The 17,246-nt window shown below is 41.8% G+C and overlaps 2 protein-coding genes across 2 annotated transcripts in view; both read left to right on the top strand.

Annotated features, from left to right (window-relative positions):
- The window catches only part of LOC146466825 (spliceosome associated factor 3, U4/U6 recycling protein-like), a 28,055-nt gene extending 15,205 nt beyond the window's left edge, over positions 1 to 12,850 (top strand). Inside the window, exons 15-27 of the mRNA XM_085126776.1 lie at positions 591 to 697; positions 2,102 to 2,214; positions 2,474 to 2,550; positions 3,051 to 3,185; positions 4,599 to 4,689; positions 5,905 to 5,989; positions 6,145 to 6,226; positions 7,222 to 7,305; positions 7,858 to 7,962; positions 8,690 to 8,779; positions 9,952 to 10,035; positions 10,914 to 11,059; positions 12,291 to 12,850. Coding sequence (XP_084982902.1) covers positions 591 to 697; positions 2,102 to 2,214; positions 2,474 to 2,550; positions 3,051 to 3,185; positions 4,599 to 4,689; positions 5,905 to 5,989; positions 6,145 to 6,226; positions 7,222 to 7,305; positions 7,858 to 7,962; positions 8,690 to 8,779; positions 9,952 to 10,035; positions 10,914 to 11,059; positions 12,291 to 12,483 — 1,392 coding nt within the window. The 3' untranslated portion in view covers positions 12,484 to 12,850. The remainder of the gene's footprint in view (positions 1 to 590; positions 698 to 2,101; positions 2,215 to 2,473; positions 2,551 to 3,050; positions 3,186 to 4,598; positions 4,690 to 5,904; positions 5,990 to 6,144; positions 6,227 to 7,221; positions 7,306 to 7,857; positions 7,963 to 8,689; positions 8,780 to 9,951; positions 10,036 to 10,913; positions 11,060 to 12,290) is intronic.
- Positions 12,851 to 15,488: 2,638 nt separating this feature from the next.
- The window catches only part of LOC146466824 (uncharacterized), a 2,935-nt gene continuing 1,177 nt past the window's right edge, over positions 15,489 to 17,246 (top strand). Inside the window, exon 1 of the mRNA XM_085126697.1 lies at positions 15,489 to 15,843. Coding sequence (XP_084982823.1) covers positions 15,727 to 15,843 — 117 coding nt within the window. The 5' untranslated portion in view covers positions 15,489 to 15,726. The remainder of the gene's footprint in view (positions 15,844 to 17,246) is intronic.

The following is a 17,246-nucleotide window of genomic DNA, read 5'->3' as shown; positions in this document are numbered from 1 at the left end:
GGCTTATAAAATATAAATGAGTTTTTGAAAGTGAATGGAATGTCTTACACGTTTTTGAAAGTGAATGGAATGTCTTACACATGTAGGTGCCTTGAAACTATCTCTACTGTTCAGTTTTTTCCATGACTTGACAGTTGGACAAACAAGGCCACAGAAACTATTCCTAATTACTTGAGAACCATTGTCTTGTCACTAACATACACGGCAGTGGGGTAAAGGTTAGGTACAGCAATGATGTATCATAAATTATGATACCACATTGCAATAATATTGCGCGTTACATGCAACAAGCTGTTCTATTTTACACAAACCAGAAATAATGATGTTCTCTTGACACAAACTATTCATGAGTGTATTTAGCTAGGGAATGGATATCAACTTTAACAAAATTGGTACAAATGAATGTGGCTCGTTCTTTATATGAAACTTCACTTCGTTTTGTTCTCTTGGTGGTCTAGAAAAAAATTCCTGTATAAGCAGGGCAGGTAAATAATAGACTTTTGTGGCCAAAAAGCTGGAATCAAGACCTCAAGGCATTACCCCATATATTTTTAACTATCCTGACTGAATTCCTTTGTTCCATATGACAGGCATTTCACATTAAGAACATGTCAGAATGTCAGAGAATTTGGGACAAAGTGATGTCCAACCACGGACGAGAGGCGGAATTCTGGCTCGAGTATGCAAATGTTTTAAGGTCAGAAGGGCTTTGACTTATACTAAGAGAGGTCAACCACTAAGGTCTCGTTCAGACTAGACTTTCCTTGCTTGGTCTAGACCTTTCTCTTTAAAAGAACCTCGCGCGATCGCATGACAGTTTAAAGGGGTAGTATCACCGACTTTTAGTGTGCCTTTGAATAGCGAAAACACATACTTGTATCGATTAAAATATTAAAATTATGGTTCCATATTGTTAACAATTACTCTACGAGTATGCATAAGTTAGCATTTGTCATCTTTTGCTGCGGATGGCTTGGATGGAAATGGATTATTGACTAATTTTTTCATGTTCTTCCTGTGTATTTGGAGAAATTGCTAAAAACTGATTTATAGTTTCTTCTTCATTGGAAAAATCAGTCAATATTTTTCTCGCTGTGTTCTCCGGACAATTTCATGTTAGAAAGAAAGTTCTATGTTTTAAAAATATTTGAGTAGCTTTGATCAAAATACGGCAAAATCTCTGTGACAGTTCCCCGTTAATTGATATTTTTTGAGTGTTGTCAAAAAGTGCACACTATTATGGACACAAGTTCTGCCAATAAAATCAATTTTATTGTTTTCACTTTTGTTCAGCATATTTTGGTAGAAGTGTTTCTGTTGCCCATGGCCCTTTCATGGAGTACTTTCCTTGCTGATACAAATATTAAACCAGGGTTCCAGTGAAGGATTTCTGTTTTAACGTAGTCGGCCTTTAAGTAATCTCCCCTCTTTAACTTATCCGGTTACTCGAGGGCATGCGAAGGGGTTCAGCATGCACTTTGAATCCCGATGTCTTGTGTTCCTTTGCAATCTTTGGAACTTGTAGCCTAGCATAAGGTACACTTGTAAACTCCGCAAAGGAGCGCCTTCTCATAGGCTAGGTTTAATGGCAGGACGAGTTGGAATTTGGACTCAAATTTGAAAATCCTTCCTTCCTTCCTTCCTTCCTTCCTTCCTTCCTTCCTTCCTTCCCTCCCTCCTTCCTTCCTTCCTTCCTTCCTTCCTTCCTCTCTCCCTTCCTCCCTCCCTCCCTCTATTCCTTCCTTCCTTCCTTCCTTCCTTCCTTCTTCCTTCCTTCCTTCCTTCCTTCCTTCCTCCTTCCTTCCTTCCTTCCTTCCTTCCTTCCTTCCTTCCTTCCTTCTTCCTTCCTTCCTTCCTTCCTTCCTTCCTTCCTTCCTTCCTTCCTTCCTTCCTTCCTTCCTTCCTTCCTTCCTTCCTTCCTTCCTTCCTTCCTTCCTTCCTTCCTTCCTTCCTTCCTTCCTTCCTTCCTTCCTTCCTTCCTTCCTTCCTTCCTTCCTTCCTTCCTTCCCTCCCTCCTTCCCTCCCTCCCTCCCTTTTGGGCATGTTGTACAAGCCTTTATAAAACACGTCCTAAAACATTCTTTTCATATCCTCTTTCCAGGTGCAGTCGTGATATTAAGAAGTGTCGCAAGGTTCTCCAGCGAGCTGTCCAGTCTGCAAGTGATAACCCGGAGATGGTAGTCCAGGCCCTGCTCAGCTTTGAGCGAGAGGAAGGTAAGTGGAGCCTGGAGAAAGTGAAAGACTAATGTAAGATCCCTCTTATAAGCCCCCCCCCCCCCCCCCTCTCGCGTCCCCCGCTTATAAGCCCCCTCGGTTATGGGCTATTAAGGTCCTGTCGTTGCCGATAAATTGTCTATAAACGACAAGTTATTGTTAACTATGTTGTGCGAAGATAGATAATCTAGATTAGATAATCTAGGGACTTTTCAGTTTAAGCATTTGGCTGTTAATTTAATTGCTTTTTTGATTTTAGGGACGCTGGAAGATTGGGATGCCGCGTTTTCAAGATGTCGTGTGCAGCTGTTAAGAGTCAATGAGCGAAGACAGAAGGTAAATTTCTGATACGTCTGGAGAGATTCCTCATATGCAAAACTTAAATGCGAGTTCTAAGGGAAAATTGTATTTCGAATATCTTTGGAAATTGTCAGCTCTTAAGTTGTCCTCAGTCATGTTTCCAAACTGTCAACAATCAAGGTCTAGCAAATCTTCGGTCATTTTCGAGAGTGATCGGAAGGTGCTCGGAAACAACTGTCGCCTCCGAAGATTAACTAAAAAACCTTGATTATAAAAGAAATCGTCGCTACTTTTCAAAGTGTTTGGGGTATGTTACGAAATTCGCTAAATGTATCAAGTATATTTACTACTCTTACTTGCCTCAAAATCACCAAGCTCTTCAAGACAGCGGTGATTACCCTTGCAAATTTACGAAATTTGAAAATTTCTCGAATCTTGATAGGTACGCAAGATGGGTGCTGGTGGCTCATTAGTTAGACCAATATTTGTTTATTTGTTTGTTTCTTTGTTTACGTATTAGCTTGTTTTCCTTTTAGGCCGCTGAAAAAGAAATCGTTCGTGCGCAAGCCGAGGAAGAAGCTCAAGAGAAAAGGAAAATTGCAAATGCCGAGAGAAAGGCCGCCAAGAAAGCAGAGCAGAAAAAATCTAAACTGGAAATGAAGAAAAGAAAGGTGAACTGTTTTCTTGTAAAGTACTAAAGAGTGCAAGGAACCACAGCCCCATGTGCAAAACAGTTTGAAAGCCTGGAAATTACCGTGACGTTCTACATCTTTTTGAAAGCGAATTCTTGGAATTTGCAATGTTATATTTTCAAGTGACGTTTTCGTTGGCATTGCCGTCGTCGCTGATTAACTTCGCTTGTTCCCTAATAAGGGACTTGCGCTCAGGAATAAATTTCCTTCATTTGGAAATTTAGCCTTTTCGTTTAGTCTCAATGGGCCAGTTATTTAAACAGAGTCTCACTTAGGCCGCGGCTTAAGACAATTAGTGGGCCTCCAAATCTGTTTATAAGCGGTTTATTTTAAGTAGATAAATAGTTTTCTAGTCTGGGATGCAAGCCTTCTTGTTACCGTCAGCAGCAGACAATGTTTAGATATGACTGTTGGCAAAATTGAAAATGGCTTTGAACGTGGTTTTGTTAAAGACCGTCTAAACTGTCTTTTAATAACTGACCCAATACGCTGCCTTCTTTATTTCGCACTTAATTTCCCCCAAATTGTACTAACTGTAATTGTTTCAGTCCTTAAAAATTGAGTGAACAAATGTATGCTGTCACCAATTACGTTTTGCCAAAAACAATCGGACGTCACTCTTTCCTTTAGTTTTATGGCCGTGTACATCTTTGTTACATTTGACATCCAATGAAATTCGATTTGTCCGTGAAGATATTCAAAGGCCATTAGGACCCGATGATATGTGCTACGCTTAAAAGACCCTTCTCCAAAATGGCGGCAACAGATTTGAATAAGTTAAAATTGAACTGAATTAAAAACTGATACCAGCACTGGAAAGAGCACCTTCACTTTAGTAACCTTGCATATTAGGTTTTATATCAGCTTAGGAAATGTAAGATGAAATTTGACAAATTTACAGACGTTTGTGTGACTGGGGGTATACGTCATACCCCCAGTCATATAAACGTCTGTAAATTTTTCATTTTTCAACTTACATTTTTCAGCTGATATTACACCTGATATGCTGAAACTTTGCAGGGTTGCTAAAGTAAAAGTGCTCTTTCTATTGCTGGTATACGTTTTTAATTTTCACTTATTTGAATTTTCGGCCACCATTTTGGAGAAGGGTCTATTAAAGTGTGCCAACCAAATTGCAAAGCTGAACGAGTTGTTCCACTTCTCCACTCCTCAGCTTCGCTTCCTTGCATGATAAGTTTGCCCTCACGACTTGCAAGAGAGGGACTACTATCAGCCTAGTGAACTTTGCAGTTTTTAGATGATCTCCCGGTTGGCCTGCTAAACATTTTCCATTCCGCAATTTAGCTAAAATATTCATAGCTATAGTTTCCCCATGATTTGGATTTTGTTGTGGAATATTCTTACTCTTGTGAGTCTTGTTTCCTCTTTCAGGCTTCTGATCAAGGCATCCCTGGAGACAAAAATCAGGAAACTAAACAAAATGAAGAAGATTCTGGTGAACCAGCCGCCAAAAGACCTCACGGTAAGATTTCTCTGCTCTTCCAAAACCTCTTCCACAAGTGCCAAACCTTTAATTATCTGTCAGTTCTCACTTTTGAGTCTTTCTGTGAAAACCTAAAGTGTGACTATTGTAAGGAAAGCTACTAAGCTGTACTTTTCTGTGGTGCTATTTATTGTGCTGTACAAGATGGTTCTTAGTTTTGAGTCTGTGGATGAAATCATAAAGTGTGACCATTCAAATGAAAGCTACTGAGCAGTACTTTCCTGTGGTGCTGCTGATTATGCTGCACAAGGTGCTTCTAAGTCTTGTCTGTTGAAGAAATCCAAAATTGTGCATTTAATTAAATGAAAGCTAGTGAGTGTACGTGGTGGTTCTATTTTTTGAGTTTGTGCAAGAAATCCTAAAATGTGACCATTTCAGTCAATGAAAGCTATTCAGTACTATGGTGTTGTATGTTTTCGTTTTAAAATTTAATATTCATACGCCGTATCTCTCCTTGAGTCCTAAGCAGAACTGAACCTCCCTGTTGCTTGCAAACATATCGAATGTCGCATAGCGGTGGTTTCCTTGTAAAAGGGATTCAAGGCCAAGTAATACGGGGAGCATTTTCTTTCAACTCTTCGCGCAACAATGTTGCATCGCAAATTGCGATTGTTTGTTGCCATTATTACCACCTCCGCGCGTTGTAGAAAGTAGACGCTGTTTCTACTTTTTGAAACAAGAAAATTTGTTGCGAGCGGAGGTGGTAATACGGATTGGACAGCAAACAATCGCAACTTGCAATTGCAACATTGTTGCGCGACAAGTTGAAAGAAAATGTTGCTCGTATTACTTGGCCTTAACAGCACAGTTTCCTAATAATTATGGATATCTTATATTTCCCACACACTTGTGAACAAATCGTTTTTGTTAGTTTTATGCTTACTGTCTTTACTTAGAGTGGCTCTCAGTTGAGTGTCGGAAAACCAAAGTAATTACTCTTACCAATCAAAGCAGACGTAAACAGTACAATGAACCAATCAGAATTCGAAGCAAATGCATGTAACCGGCGCCAAGCGCGGGAAAACGCGTGCGACCAGGACACGATTGGTTTTGGTTTGACTTCCCATTGGCTGAGAAAATGGCGCTTTGCCAGCTAATCACAGCACGCAGTAAAGCAAAACCGAAGCAAACGCAAAATTACTTTTGGCACTCAATTTAAAACCGCTCTATTTAAAATACGTGGTTTGGTTTTAGTGGACGGAGAAAAGAACGTCTCTACAGCCACACAGGCAGCATCTACAGAGCAAGCACCAGCTTCAGCAAAACACACCCACGACAGGTTAGCTGTAGACTAAATGAATTCTCTCAGAATTACACTGTTTATACCATGTTTAGTTCATTCAGCAATTGAATTTAAGGTTCAGAGGCCGTGTATTATTGAACGTCGCAACAAACCACTGGCATTTTTTATTTTCTGTTATTTCTCTTCAACAGCACGAAAGATCCGAACACTGTATTTGTTAGTAATCTTTTATTTTCGATTGATGAAGAACGCCTCAAGAGTACTTTCTCACCGGTAAGGACAACGTAGAATGGATTGAGATAATCGTAATGCATCAGTCAATTCCAACAATGCCCATCCCCCCGGGCATTAGTGGGGCATTGTCTGCCCCGAGGGGCGTGCATTAGTCTACCCCCGGGGCGGGTATTAGTTTACCCCGGGGGCGGGCATTAGTCTACCCCCGAGGGCGGTCATAAGTCTACCCCGAGGGGCGGGCATTAGTCTACCCCGAGGGGCGAGCATTAGTCTATCCCCGGGGGCGGGCATTAGTTTACCCCAGGGTGTTTGACGTCCTCGTGATTTTCACCTCACAGCACTCTCATTTCCTTTCAATGATATATTCATCGGCAAAGATTATAAATTTGTGATTACCTCCGTCTAAGGAGAAAGAGATGAGATGGTAGACCCATAGAACAAACGATCACTGGAACGATAGTCAGAAATGAGACTTGTTTGAGGTTTTGTTTGGCCTGAAATAACTTTTATTCTAATGAAGGTACACTCAGAAACGAAGAAATATATTTATTTTTCTAGTTGTATCACAGGGCATTTGAACAGCTCGTTTGCCCCCGCCCTGGGGATTTGCCAGTTTATCTTGAATCCTAATACCCGGGGGTCGGGCGGGGGCGGATTGGCACTACGGGAAATAACTGATGCACAAGAGCGTAGTTTCTTTGCACTGCGGCCGGTTATTTGGCGGGTTTGCTTCCTTCTAAGTTATCCCCGAGGGAAGGAAAGTTCGTGACCAAGTAAAGCGAAATATTTCCGGGGGATGGGGAGGGGGCGTTCCTTAGCGACTACCACTCCCCCACTCCCACAGAATTATGGACGTTCTAAGGATTCGTTTCAAAATTTCAGACAGACGCTCCTGTGACTTTTATATGGAAGTCCCCGCCCCACCCCACAGGGGAAGTATGATAGAGTAGTATTCTGTACATCCTCGTCTCGTGAAAAGCCTTTTCTCAGTATTTCTACTTGTCAAATAAATGTTGTCTCGGTATTAATTGCAGCTTGGTGAAATAACTGAAGTCCGGTTGGTGAAAAACCAGATGGGCAGATCGAAAGGATATGCTTATGTAGAGTTCAAGAACGAGGTAAGAGAATCGCGAAGTTATTTTCCCCATGTTACCCTCCCCTCCCTTCCCATCCCCTCGAAACCCAGTCTTCTTGTTGGCAAAATCTGTCGTAACTCCCAGATGAACACTAAGGCTTAAAATTTGTTGTGATTTTCGCAATCTGTGCAGGCCCAGGCTGGAACAAAGTCTGTACTTTTTTTGTTGGATCGTCCGGCGTACGAACGCGCGTGCGTCTAGAGCAATCAAGTAAATGGACCTCGCGAGTTCAGTTCGCGTCTCCCTCTCTCCGTCTCAATAGCTCTATTTTCGCTGGACCCTGATAACCAGCAGCTGCATTGTTTTTAGGGCTGGGAACTTTGTTCTGTTGTTCGTTTTTTGTTCTCTCGACCAACCATGGAAGACGTTGCAAATGGTGCAGGTCTCCCCGTCTTGTGCGGACTTCTTGCGGTCCTACATTCAATGGTTTCTTTTTGTTGTTCAGTTAGAACTGAAGCACGAGTGTTTGTTGTCGAATATTTCAATAATTCCTTGCGTTTCGTGGATGATTGATTGTTGATTGATTGAATTTAGTCTTCAGTTCAAGCGGCCCTGTCCATGGATCGGACCAAGTTGGAAGGAAGACCCATGTTTATATCCCCGTCTGTGGATAAATCCAAAAACCCAACACAGTTCAAGGTTGGTCACAGCTCTTTTCTCTCTTAAAATGACCTTTTATAACAATTTAACTAGTAACAGATCAACGGACGTTAGCATGACAACAGACGGATAGAAACTCAAATAGTCCTCCCTTTAGCGCGCACTCCACGCGCGCTTTTTTCGCGCTTGTATCATGCAATTTAACCATCAACCGACGAGTCAACATCTACACAACTCTGAGGAGGACGTCCGCTTACGCTGTCGAATGTCACCACCAATAATACATGCTTGGAAACTTCCCTTCTGCGATTTCAGCCGTGAAATCCCCCCTACCTCCGCCCTTGTCCTGACTATTTGCTCCTTGGTTCTCCTAGTATGCCAACAATAGTCCTACAGGATTAAGCTCACCGGGGTATCGTAGCAGGCGTGCGTTTCTCAAAGTTCTCGAAGAGATTTCGGGCACGAAAAGTAATTTTTGTATCCTGTTTCTACAGATTGTCGCTAGTTTTTCGAACAAACTAACTCAATGTGTTTCTTAATCTTGGAAAACGTAAAATGCTTTTGCTTTCAAAATTATCAAAAATTGAATTTTGGTGATACATTTTTTGCATGTAAATTGTAAAATAGTTTTGCGGGTCCGACATCTTTTCGGGAATTTGAGAAACGTACGCCAGGGCAGGTTATAAGACTTCTGAGTTAAAATAATTTTTAATGGCCAGTTGTTTTCTAGCTCATACAAAGATTAACTATTGAATTTTCTGTACAGTTCCCGACGTCACTGGACAAGAAAACAGTGTTCGTCTCCAATCTCCCGTTCGACGTCAAAGAGTCAGATTTAGAAACTTTGTTTAAAGAGGTAAGCGTTCTTTTGATACTTTCTCTTTGTTTGGCGTGACCATTCAGATAAAAGCTACTGAGAAGTTCTTACTTAGCAGTGTGTAGGATGTTTGTCCCATGAACCTAGGTTAATGGCCCTAGCTCCAAAGAGTCTCCTGAAGCTCAGTCTTTGAACTAGTAATCGGAAGGTCTTAGGTTCGACTCCTGACCATCCTCGTTCCCAGAGCCTACGATCTTCTGGTCAGCGGTTGGATCGTAGGCCCTGGTAACAGCCGTTACCGGATGTCGTGAATTTCACGACATCCGGTAGCGCACGCTCAGTGTGATAAATTACCATTGCGCTTGCTCAGTATTATTATTGCTCAGTACTGCTCAGTATTAGGAAGTAAAGACAAATGCGCAGAAGCGTAGCATTTTTCACCTTATAGCGCATCAGGTTTTCGACAGCCAATGAAAAAAAAGATATTTTTGGATGGACCCAGAGCCACTCGTTCAACAATTTAAAAAAAAAAAAACGTTGGGGCTCAGACGTCGCTCTGGGGACGAGAATGACTCCTGACAGGCGCACTCGGATTTCCTTTTTCCGAGTATGCCTGTGTCACGTACTGGATAACACATCATTCTCAAGTTCGTACTTGTTGTGCTGTTTAATGTGCTGTACGAGGTGGTTCTAACTTTTGATTCTGTGGATTATATCCTAAAGTGTGGCCATTCAAATGAAAGTTACTGAGCAGTTCTTACCTGTAGTGCTGTGTATTGTGCTGTACAGGGTGGTTCTGACCTTTGAAGTTTGTGGATTAAAATGTAAAATTTGCATTCATTTGTATGACCATATAACTTGTTACAGTATTGGAAAAACGCTAAAAGTGTCCTAAAGTTTTGCCAAGTAATGAAAACATAAAATGCAAAGTACTTACTACAGAAAAGAAGGCGGAGAAGATGATTAAACTTTATCAGATTATATTATTTGGTTTCAATTATTTCTTAAATCAAAACAGGAAGAAATAAGCTTAACCATAACGCTACAACAAATTTCACTATTTAAAAATGTTTGGAGTTCGGAAATTTTGTACCGAAACAGAAAACTAAAATACAAAGATACAATGTACGCACTAAAGTTACTAAAGACAGGTTGACTTTACACTGCTATGGATAAGAAGCAGCTGATGTAGTGATATTGTGTTATTTCAGCACGGAAAAGTGAACCAGATTCGTCTAGTGACGAACCGAGTCGGGAAACCCAAAGGATTTGGTTATATAGAGTATGAACAAGAGGTGAGTGAGACCGCTGTAAATTATGACTGCCTTGTCACGGACGTCATTTCCGGTGGGAAATTCGGCTTGCCACGGGTTTTTGCAAATAACGTTTTACACTAAATATAAATCTTACGGCACTGGAGACATGGCCTGAAAGTGGCGCGGTCTTTTTGCGTTTGAGTGTGAGAAGTTATGGTAGCGGTGAAGAATTAGAATTACCGTTGTTAGAAAGACAGCCTCCTGGATCCAAGATAGCGGTTTTACAGCCCACAGAATAGGCCTTTTCCGAGTTGCTTTGAACCTCATTATGGAAGCGAGGCTACGGCATCGTTTTTGTAATGAAAATTAGTTTTCATTCATATAAAAACAAAATAATTTTCATAATTATGAGTTTTGCACTTAGCCTCGCTTTCACAGTGAGGTTTATAGCAACTCCAAAATGACCTATTTGCTTTTTTTCAAATACAGTGTTCAGATAGAACAGAAAAAAGAATGTAGCGCACACTCCGTGTTTTATCTCGGAATAGTCCTGATTCATTGATTGATTGATTGATTGATTTTATTTTTGTCCAGTGGGATGCAACTTGCCACACAAGGCGTCACTGTTAAGTCTTTTTTTTCCTCGTGTATTTTCTAAGGATAAAGGAAGTTAATTTTGATATCAAAATGAAGCCTTGTCCAAGATTGCAAAGGACTCTTTACGTCTGGATTTACCTGATTTTTGCAGTTTGACACCACGTCACGCCACGCACGTCACGTTTCGAAATACACTCAAAAGTATTGCGTTCTAACAATCTAATAGACTTTCACGTCTTTTAGTTAGGCTGTTCGCGATATAGCCCAGTACTCGCATCATTTAACAATAACCCATACATCTATCATATGTTTGTTTTTAGACTCAGGCGTCCGCCGCCATTGTTGCTCTGGATGGCAGTCAGGTTGGAGAAAGGCAGATATCGGTTGCTTTGTCAAATCCTCCGAGTAGAAAACCCAGGCAGCCTGGGGCCGACCAACAACAACGGGCGAAAGAGCAACCGGGAAGGTAGGAACACGTGACTTCGTCTAAGAAATTTTCCTGTAATAACCTGGGTAACTTATATTTCGTGGGTTTTCTTAGCCTTTAAGGACAGTCCCTACTTTTGTCACCCGCGCATACGTTCTGCGCATCTCGAGATACTTGGGTATCCTATGGGTGGTGCCTACTAATACAGGAATATTTTTGCGGGGTTTAAAACTGTGTAGAGAAAACAGAACTTGGCAAAGTGCTCTTGGTATCCATAAAGTTTACTCTTTCCCAACTTTTGGGCGGTCAAAAACCGGAAAGCTCTTTAAACGTACAGAGCAGAGAAACCTTGAAACACTCGCAACCCAGCCACTCAATTCAAGGATCGGTTCCACAGTGTAGCAAAAACACCCAACTTTACAGTGTCACCTTGTGTCCACTCTTATTCGATAAAATTCAGTTGCTAACTATTGCGCGCAACAGTTTCGAAGAACAGTGGTGGAGAAGCACGAGGGGGTTGGCGGCGTACGCCGCACATTTGTCTCGCTTGATTTTGCACCGTGTGGAGAGCGGTGATTTGGTGATTATGATTCGTAAGACTTTCGATCGGCAGAAAAGAGGATTGATGGTTCGAGGCTAGGTTGCTCTCTACTTAAGGTGGTCGTTCTGTTTCCGTAGACAAAAAAAACTTTACTTCACACAGTCTCTCTTCATCCCGTTGCATAAATGTGCAATGGCGACATACTGTTGGGGGTAACCCTGCAATGGACTAGCATCCCAGAGTTGCTTTGTCCTTTGGTACTACACGACACAAAGGAATAAACGAAGAAACCTTCGTATTTATTTATTTTTTTATTTTATTTTTTTCATAAAAAAGGGACGCTTGTACTTCGGGGGGGGGGGGGGGGGGGCGGAAAGGAGGGAGTGGCAATACTACTAGCTATAGTTGTTGTTCGAAAGCCGATTAACGCTAATCCACGATTAAAAGTTAACCGAAGTTTTCATCTCGCTCATTAAAAATGATTTTAAAGGCTTATTTTAAGCTAACGGTAGAGAAAGGTCTAAGGTAAAACTTAAGGACAAAATCATTTGGACGAATCCTTACGGATAAGTAAATATACTCAAATCAAAGTTCACGTTAACCCAGGATTAGCTTAATCGGGCTTTGAACAACTGGGCCCAGAGCTTGTTGCTACACAAACCTGGTTACGCTCCGGACGTGAGGACACTTAGCTACGAAGTGCGACTTGACCTCTTGTTTGTATTCCAGCCGAGGCCGCGCTCGGACCCAGTTACAACTCCTCCCCAGGTCACTTCAGAAACCTGCATCCTCAGCCCCAGTTCCCTCGACAAAGAGCTCGACTCCGCAGAGTGAGGAAAAGCCTGAGGCCAAGAGTGGAGCTGAACCTAAGAAAGGTCTTAGCAACGAGTATTTTAGGAACCTCATGCTGAACAAGAACTGAAAGGTCCGGTTGCAAGAAAATACAGTTCGTGTTAATTGTCCTCTCAGTTTTCGGTGCGAAACAAGAAAATTGGCAAATTTTCTTACATGTAAAGTGGAAGTAGGAAAAAGTATGAACATCAAACAAAGCTAGATGAAAGTAGTTTTATACAGGTTTTATTTGAAGGTAGCCTCTTACCCTAATCGAGAGTAGCGACATTTGTGGTCAGGTTAGCCGATGACGTCACATTCGATTGTACCTCAACGACTACCGGAAAGAAGGCTGTCATTTGAATGGTCACACCAAAGGATTTGATCAGTGAACTTAAAATATAGAACCACCTTGTACAGAACGTAATAAACGGTGGCAGGAAAACTACTGCTCCAAAGCTTTCATTTGCTTGGTCAGATAAAGTGCACGACTCAAAAGGTAGAAGCATCTTGCCTAGTATAACTGGCGGTACCGAAAACAGCATTCAGCGTTTCAATATTTTATCCAAAGGCTATGAAAGTCCTACCGTATACCTTGAGAGGTGACTCGCGTCCAAACAATGTTGCGCGTCCAGTTTAAACCGTAGATACCAGATCTTTGACTCTGGCGGCAAAAGAATTGTCATTTTTGATTTGCTTGTTGTGAACATGTTGGGCCAAACAACATTGGTGCAATATTGCAAAGTCAAATAACAGTAAATAATGAGAGATTTCAATGGCAAAAACAAAATTCCTTAAAATATCATTACTTGATCAATATAAATGTGTCGACCATTGCAAAAGGCTTAAAAGACCTAAGGTTACCCTATACCTTTAGAGTGTCTCCAGAGGTATCTCGCGTCCAAGCGATGTAGCGCGTCCGGTTTAAACTGTAGATACCTGAACCCTTATATCAAATTAAGGCTTGTAGAGCTGGCCATCCAACTAAACCAAGAATTTTGAAATAAAATGAAAAATTGCCGAATTTTTAGCGCTGTTTTCTCGAATCATTTTTTTCACTTGGAGGAGCCAATTCAAATAGCTAAAACTGAAAAGGAATTTGTTCGTTTGCTTTAAAATTTGGACAGTAGCTAGTTTAACATACAAGCAGAAAAAGCGAGATATTTTTTCTGCGAGAGCGATTTTTGTACGATTACTCCACATTTTTTTCATCCTATTTCGAAAATGCTCTATAACTTTTGATTGCAATTTAATATGGCAAAACGCAGACACGATTTTTTTAGCGCTTTGCGTCCGGAAACTGAGGAGCAAATTAAATTAGCAAAAAACAAAATTCGCTTTGACTTGTAGCTTTAAACAGGTGATTCGGACGCTCGCATTTAGAGGTCGTGAAAAATTCGACAATTCATTTTAGTTCAAAGTTCTTGGTATAGTTTGATAGCCAGCTCTATAAGCTTTAATAGTTGATGTAGGGGTTTAGGTATCTACAGTTTAAACTGGACGCGCTACATCGCTCAAACGCGAGACACCTCTGAAGGTATAGGGTAACCTTAAAAAGTCGAAAACACGCAAAACCTGCCGCCCCCCCCCCCCCCCTCCCCCTCAGCCTCCTTCAAATACGCGAACTAAACTTATTATTCAGCGCTCGCCCATGAAAAACGCCTGCACTGTAGGCTACACATAATCACGATCAGTACTTTTAAAGGCCCGCACTGGGCGCTACATTCTGACAAGTAAGTATTTTAATTTTCGATCAGAACATTTCTAACCATCTAGAATGTTCGTCACAAGACAAGTAAAAAAATGATAATAAATAATAAATAAATAAATAAATAAATAAATAAAAGCTAAGAAAGCTAACGAGACCTGTTTTTGACAGTTGCTATGTTACCAGAACAAAAGATTTGGTTGGTTGTTTTTGCTCGCGTGCAGTGTGTATACGAACTTATTATTGCCATTAAAGCTGATTGTACTGGAGAATTGATGCGTTCATGTCTTTTGGTTCAACAGAAACATCGCGAGCCTCGACTGAGGGTCCATAAATTTTACCATCCTCGACGAGCATATCCGACCCTTTCATATGAGAGTCCCACCCCCGGTGAAGAAGCTCTCTGTTAAGTCAGCCGCGAAAGAATTTTAGGTGAGCCGCCAAGAGAGCCCCGAGGATCGCGCGGCTTGCTTCGCTCACCTATAATTGAAAAATTCTTTCGCGACTGACCTAACAGAGAGCTTGTTCGCAGGCTACCCTTTTGATGATTCGTGTGTCCCTCCATGGTTTCAAAAGAAGAGCATCTGTTTACATTCTAGCATTAGCTGACACCAAAATCTTAAAAATTGGAAAATAAATAGAAACAACCAAAGTTTGACAGCATTTATAGGGTCGCATTCGGCTCAGAGAAAATGATGGTATGTCAGTGTTTGACGGGTGCCTGTGCTCTGCTGCACGACAGAATTCAAAATTTGGGGTGAAAGCGCCACGGAAGTCAACGCCTTGCTTTTATTAATGTCGCGGAAATTACCACTTAAAGAGGAATTAACGAGATGTGTAAACTAATCGAGTAAACAGAAAAAGTTAAATATAGGCTTGTTGTAACATACATTGTTTTGTGGAGAGTTTAAATTTATTTTATAAAAAAAAGTAGATTCATAATTAACGGCAGTGCAGTGTAATTCGGTGTCGATTCACTACTCAGTTTAACGTATTTTATTGGAGTTACGCGAAGTAAAGCGGTTAGCTTATGAATAGAGTTTTCCTCTCAGTTAGTTTGGGTAACCGTAAATGTTTCCATGCAGGACATTTCTATTCTCAGGAACAATTCAAAACCAGGACATTTAAACATTTCAAAAGTCTTAGTCGTCATGTGCTAAAGAAGCGTCTTACTCAAGTTGATACTGGAGTCTTTCGCAAATCAAAAATTCCGAAAAGACACCCTTAATTAAAAATGTCCAAGAAAACTCAGCTATGATATTTTACTCTTACAATTCTCAATATAATATTTTCAAAAGGTTGCACGGTCTCACTGAGGAACAGGTTGCGGAGGGATTTCAACACAGCTTCAACATTTAATTATACACGCAACACTGTCATACTATTCTCACTGAATAATTAATTAGCGCATCATGAAACGACCTTTCAAATTGCTCCGTGGCCCTGGGGATGGCATTAGTGCATTTCGGGCTTTACTTATTAATAAGCTAGGCCATGTGGCTTTGATTTTACTCTGTCACAGCGCCGTCCGCCGAAACGAACGGCCGAGTTTCGCTTTTTCTAGTCGGTCAACCAACACCAGCCCGTTTTTTTCTTTTCTTCGCTTGAACTGTGGTTTCTTTCTTCATGGCGGAGCCGGCGGGCGATTTACCTGCGTTGCCACCAGCACCAGAACCGCCTCCAGAACCTCCGGCGGAACCTGCGCCAAGACCGGCAGCAGAACCCGTGGTGGAACCTAATCAGGTATTTTTTCTGTCTCTTCCGCTTTGTGGTACGTGTTTCGGCTTGTTTTCGTATGCTAGTCTTCTGTCGTAGGCCGTCTTATCATAGTTTTTTCTTTGGCGTTTCGGTTAGTTTGGTATTCTTACCTGTTTTCGCCGGTTTCGTTATCTGGGTGGTTTTTACGTGCCACGTGTCCCTTGGGTACGCTTGTTTGTCACCGTTCGTTCCCTTGTTTCTTGTGTTTTCTCTGGTGTTATCTCTACAAGTTCTTAGGACCTTTTTATGTTCGTAGGTTTTACCTTTAGTAGACCTTTATTCTGCTATTGTTAAGTTATGTTTTCGGTTTGTGCCTGTTTTGTTTTGCGGGCTCCGGGAGCCCATACTTTATCTCTCGTTTCGGAAACCGCTTTTAATCCGTTGCATATCTTAGGTTTTTTGGCTCCGAGAGCCAGGTTGTAATGTATCTTTTATTGATTACGGTCCGGGAGCCAGATTTTAAAGAAGTTTGTTATTAACGGTCCGGGACCGTTTTGGCTCCGGGAGCCAGATTTCAAAGAAGTTTGCTATTAACGGTCCGGGACCGTTTTGGCTCCGGGAGCCAGATTTGAAAGTAGTTTGTTATTAACGGTCCGGGACCGTTTTGGCTCCGGGAGCCAGTTTTGTAAGGAGATTGTTACTAACGGTCCGGGAGCCAGATTTCAAAGAAGTTTGTTATTAACGGTCCGGGACCGTTTTTGGCTCCGGGAGCCAGTTTTGTAAGAAGATTGTTATTAACGGTCCGGGACCGTTTTGGCTCCGGGAGCCAGATTTGAAAGGAGTTTCTTATTAACGGTCCGGGACCGTTTTTAGCTCCGGGAGCCAGTTTGTTATTAACGGTCCGGGACCGCTTTGGCTCCGGGAGCCAGTTTTGAAAGGAGTTTCTTATTAACGGTCCGGGACCGTTTTTAGCTCCGGGAGCCTAGTTTTTAAAGGAGCTTGTTATTAACGGTCCGGGACCGTTTTGGCTCCGGGAGCCAGTTTTGAAAGGAGTTTCTTATTAACGGTCCGGGACCGTCTTTAGCTCCGGGAGCCAGTTTTGAAAGGAGTTTGTTATTAACGGTCCGGGACCGTTTTTGGCTCCGGGAGCCAGATTTGAAAGGAGTTTGTTATTAACGGTCCGGGACCGTTTTGGCTCCGGGAGCCGGCTTTAAAGGAGTTTAGTCTTTACGGTCCGGGACCGTATTTTTTGCTCCGGGAGCCAGCTTTGTAAGCGGTTTGTTATTACGGTCCGGGGACCGTTATTAGCTCCGGGGGCCAGTCTCAGGGTTTGTTGTTTACCGTACGGGACCATCCTTTGGCCTCAGAAACACAGTTTTGTGTTTATTGTTAGACGTTCGGAACCCGTTTCCTTAGGGTACGGTTTCGTGGTTCCGGGAGCCCGCTGT

This window comes from Pavona decussata, unplaced genomic scaffold, assembly GCF_977016875.1.
Source record: "Pavona decussata unplaced genomic scaffold, jaPavDecu1.1 SCAFFOLD_140, whole genome shotgun sequence".
Taxonomy (NCBI): Eukaryota; Metazoa; Cnidaria; class Anthozoa; order Scleractinia; family Agariciidae; genus Pavona; species Pavona decussata.
The sequence above is the reverse complement of the archived record's forward strand: the minus strand, read 5'-3'. Positions and strand labels throughout refer to the sequence as shown.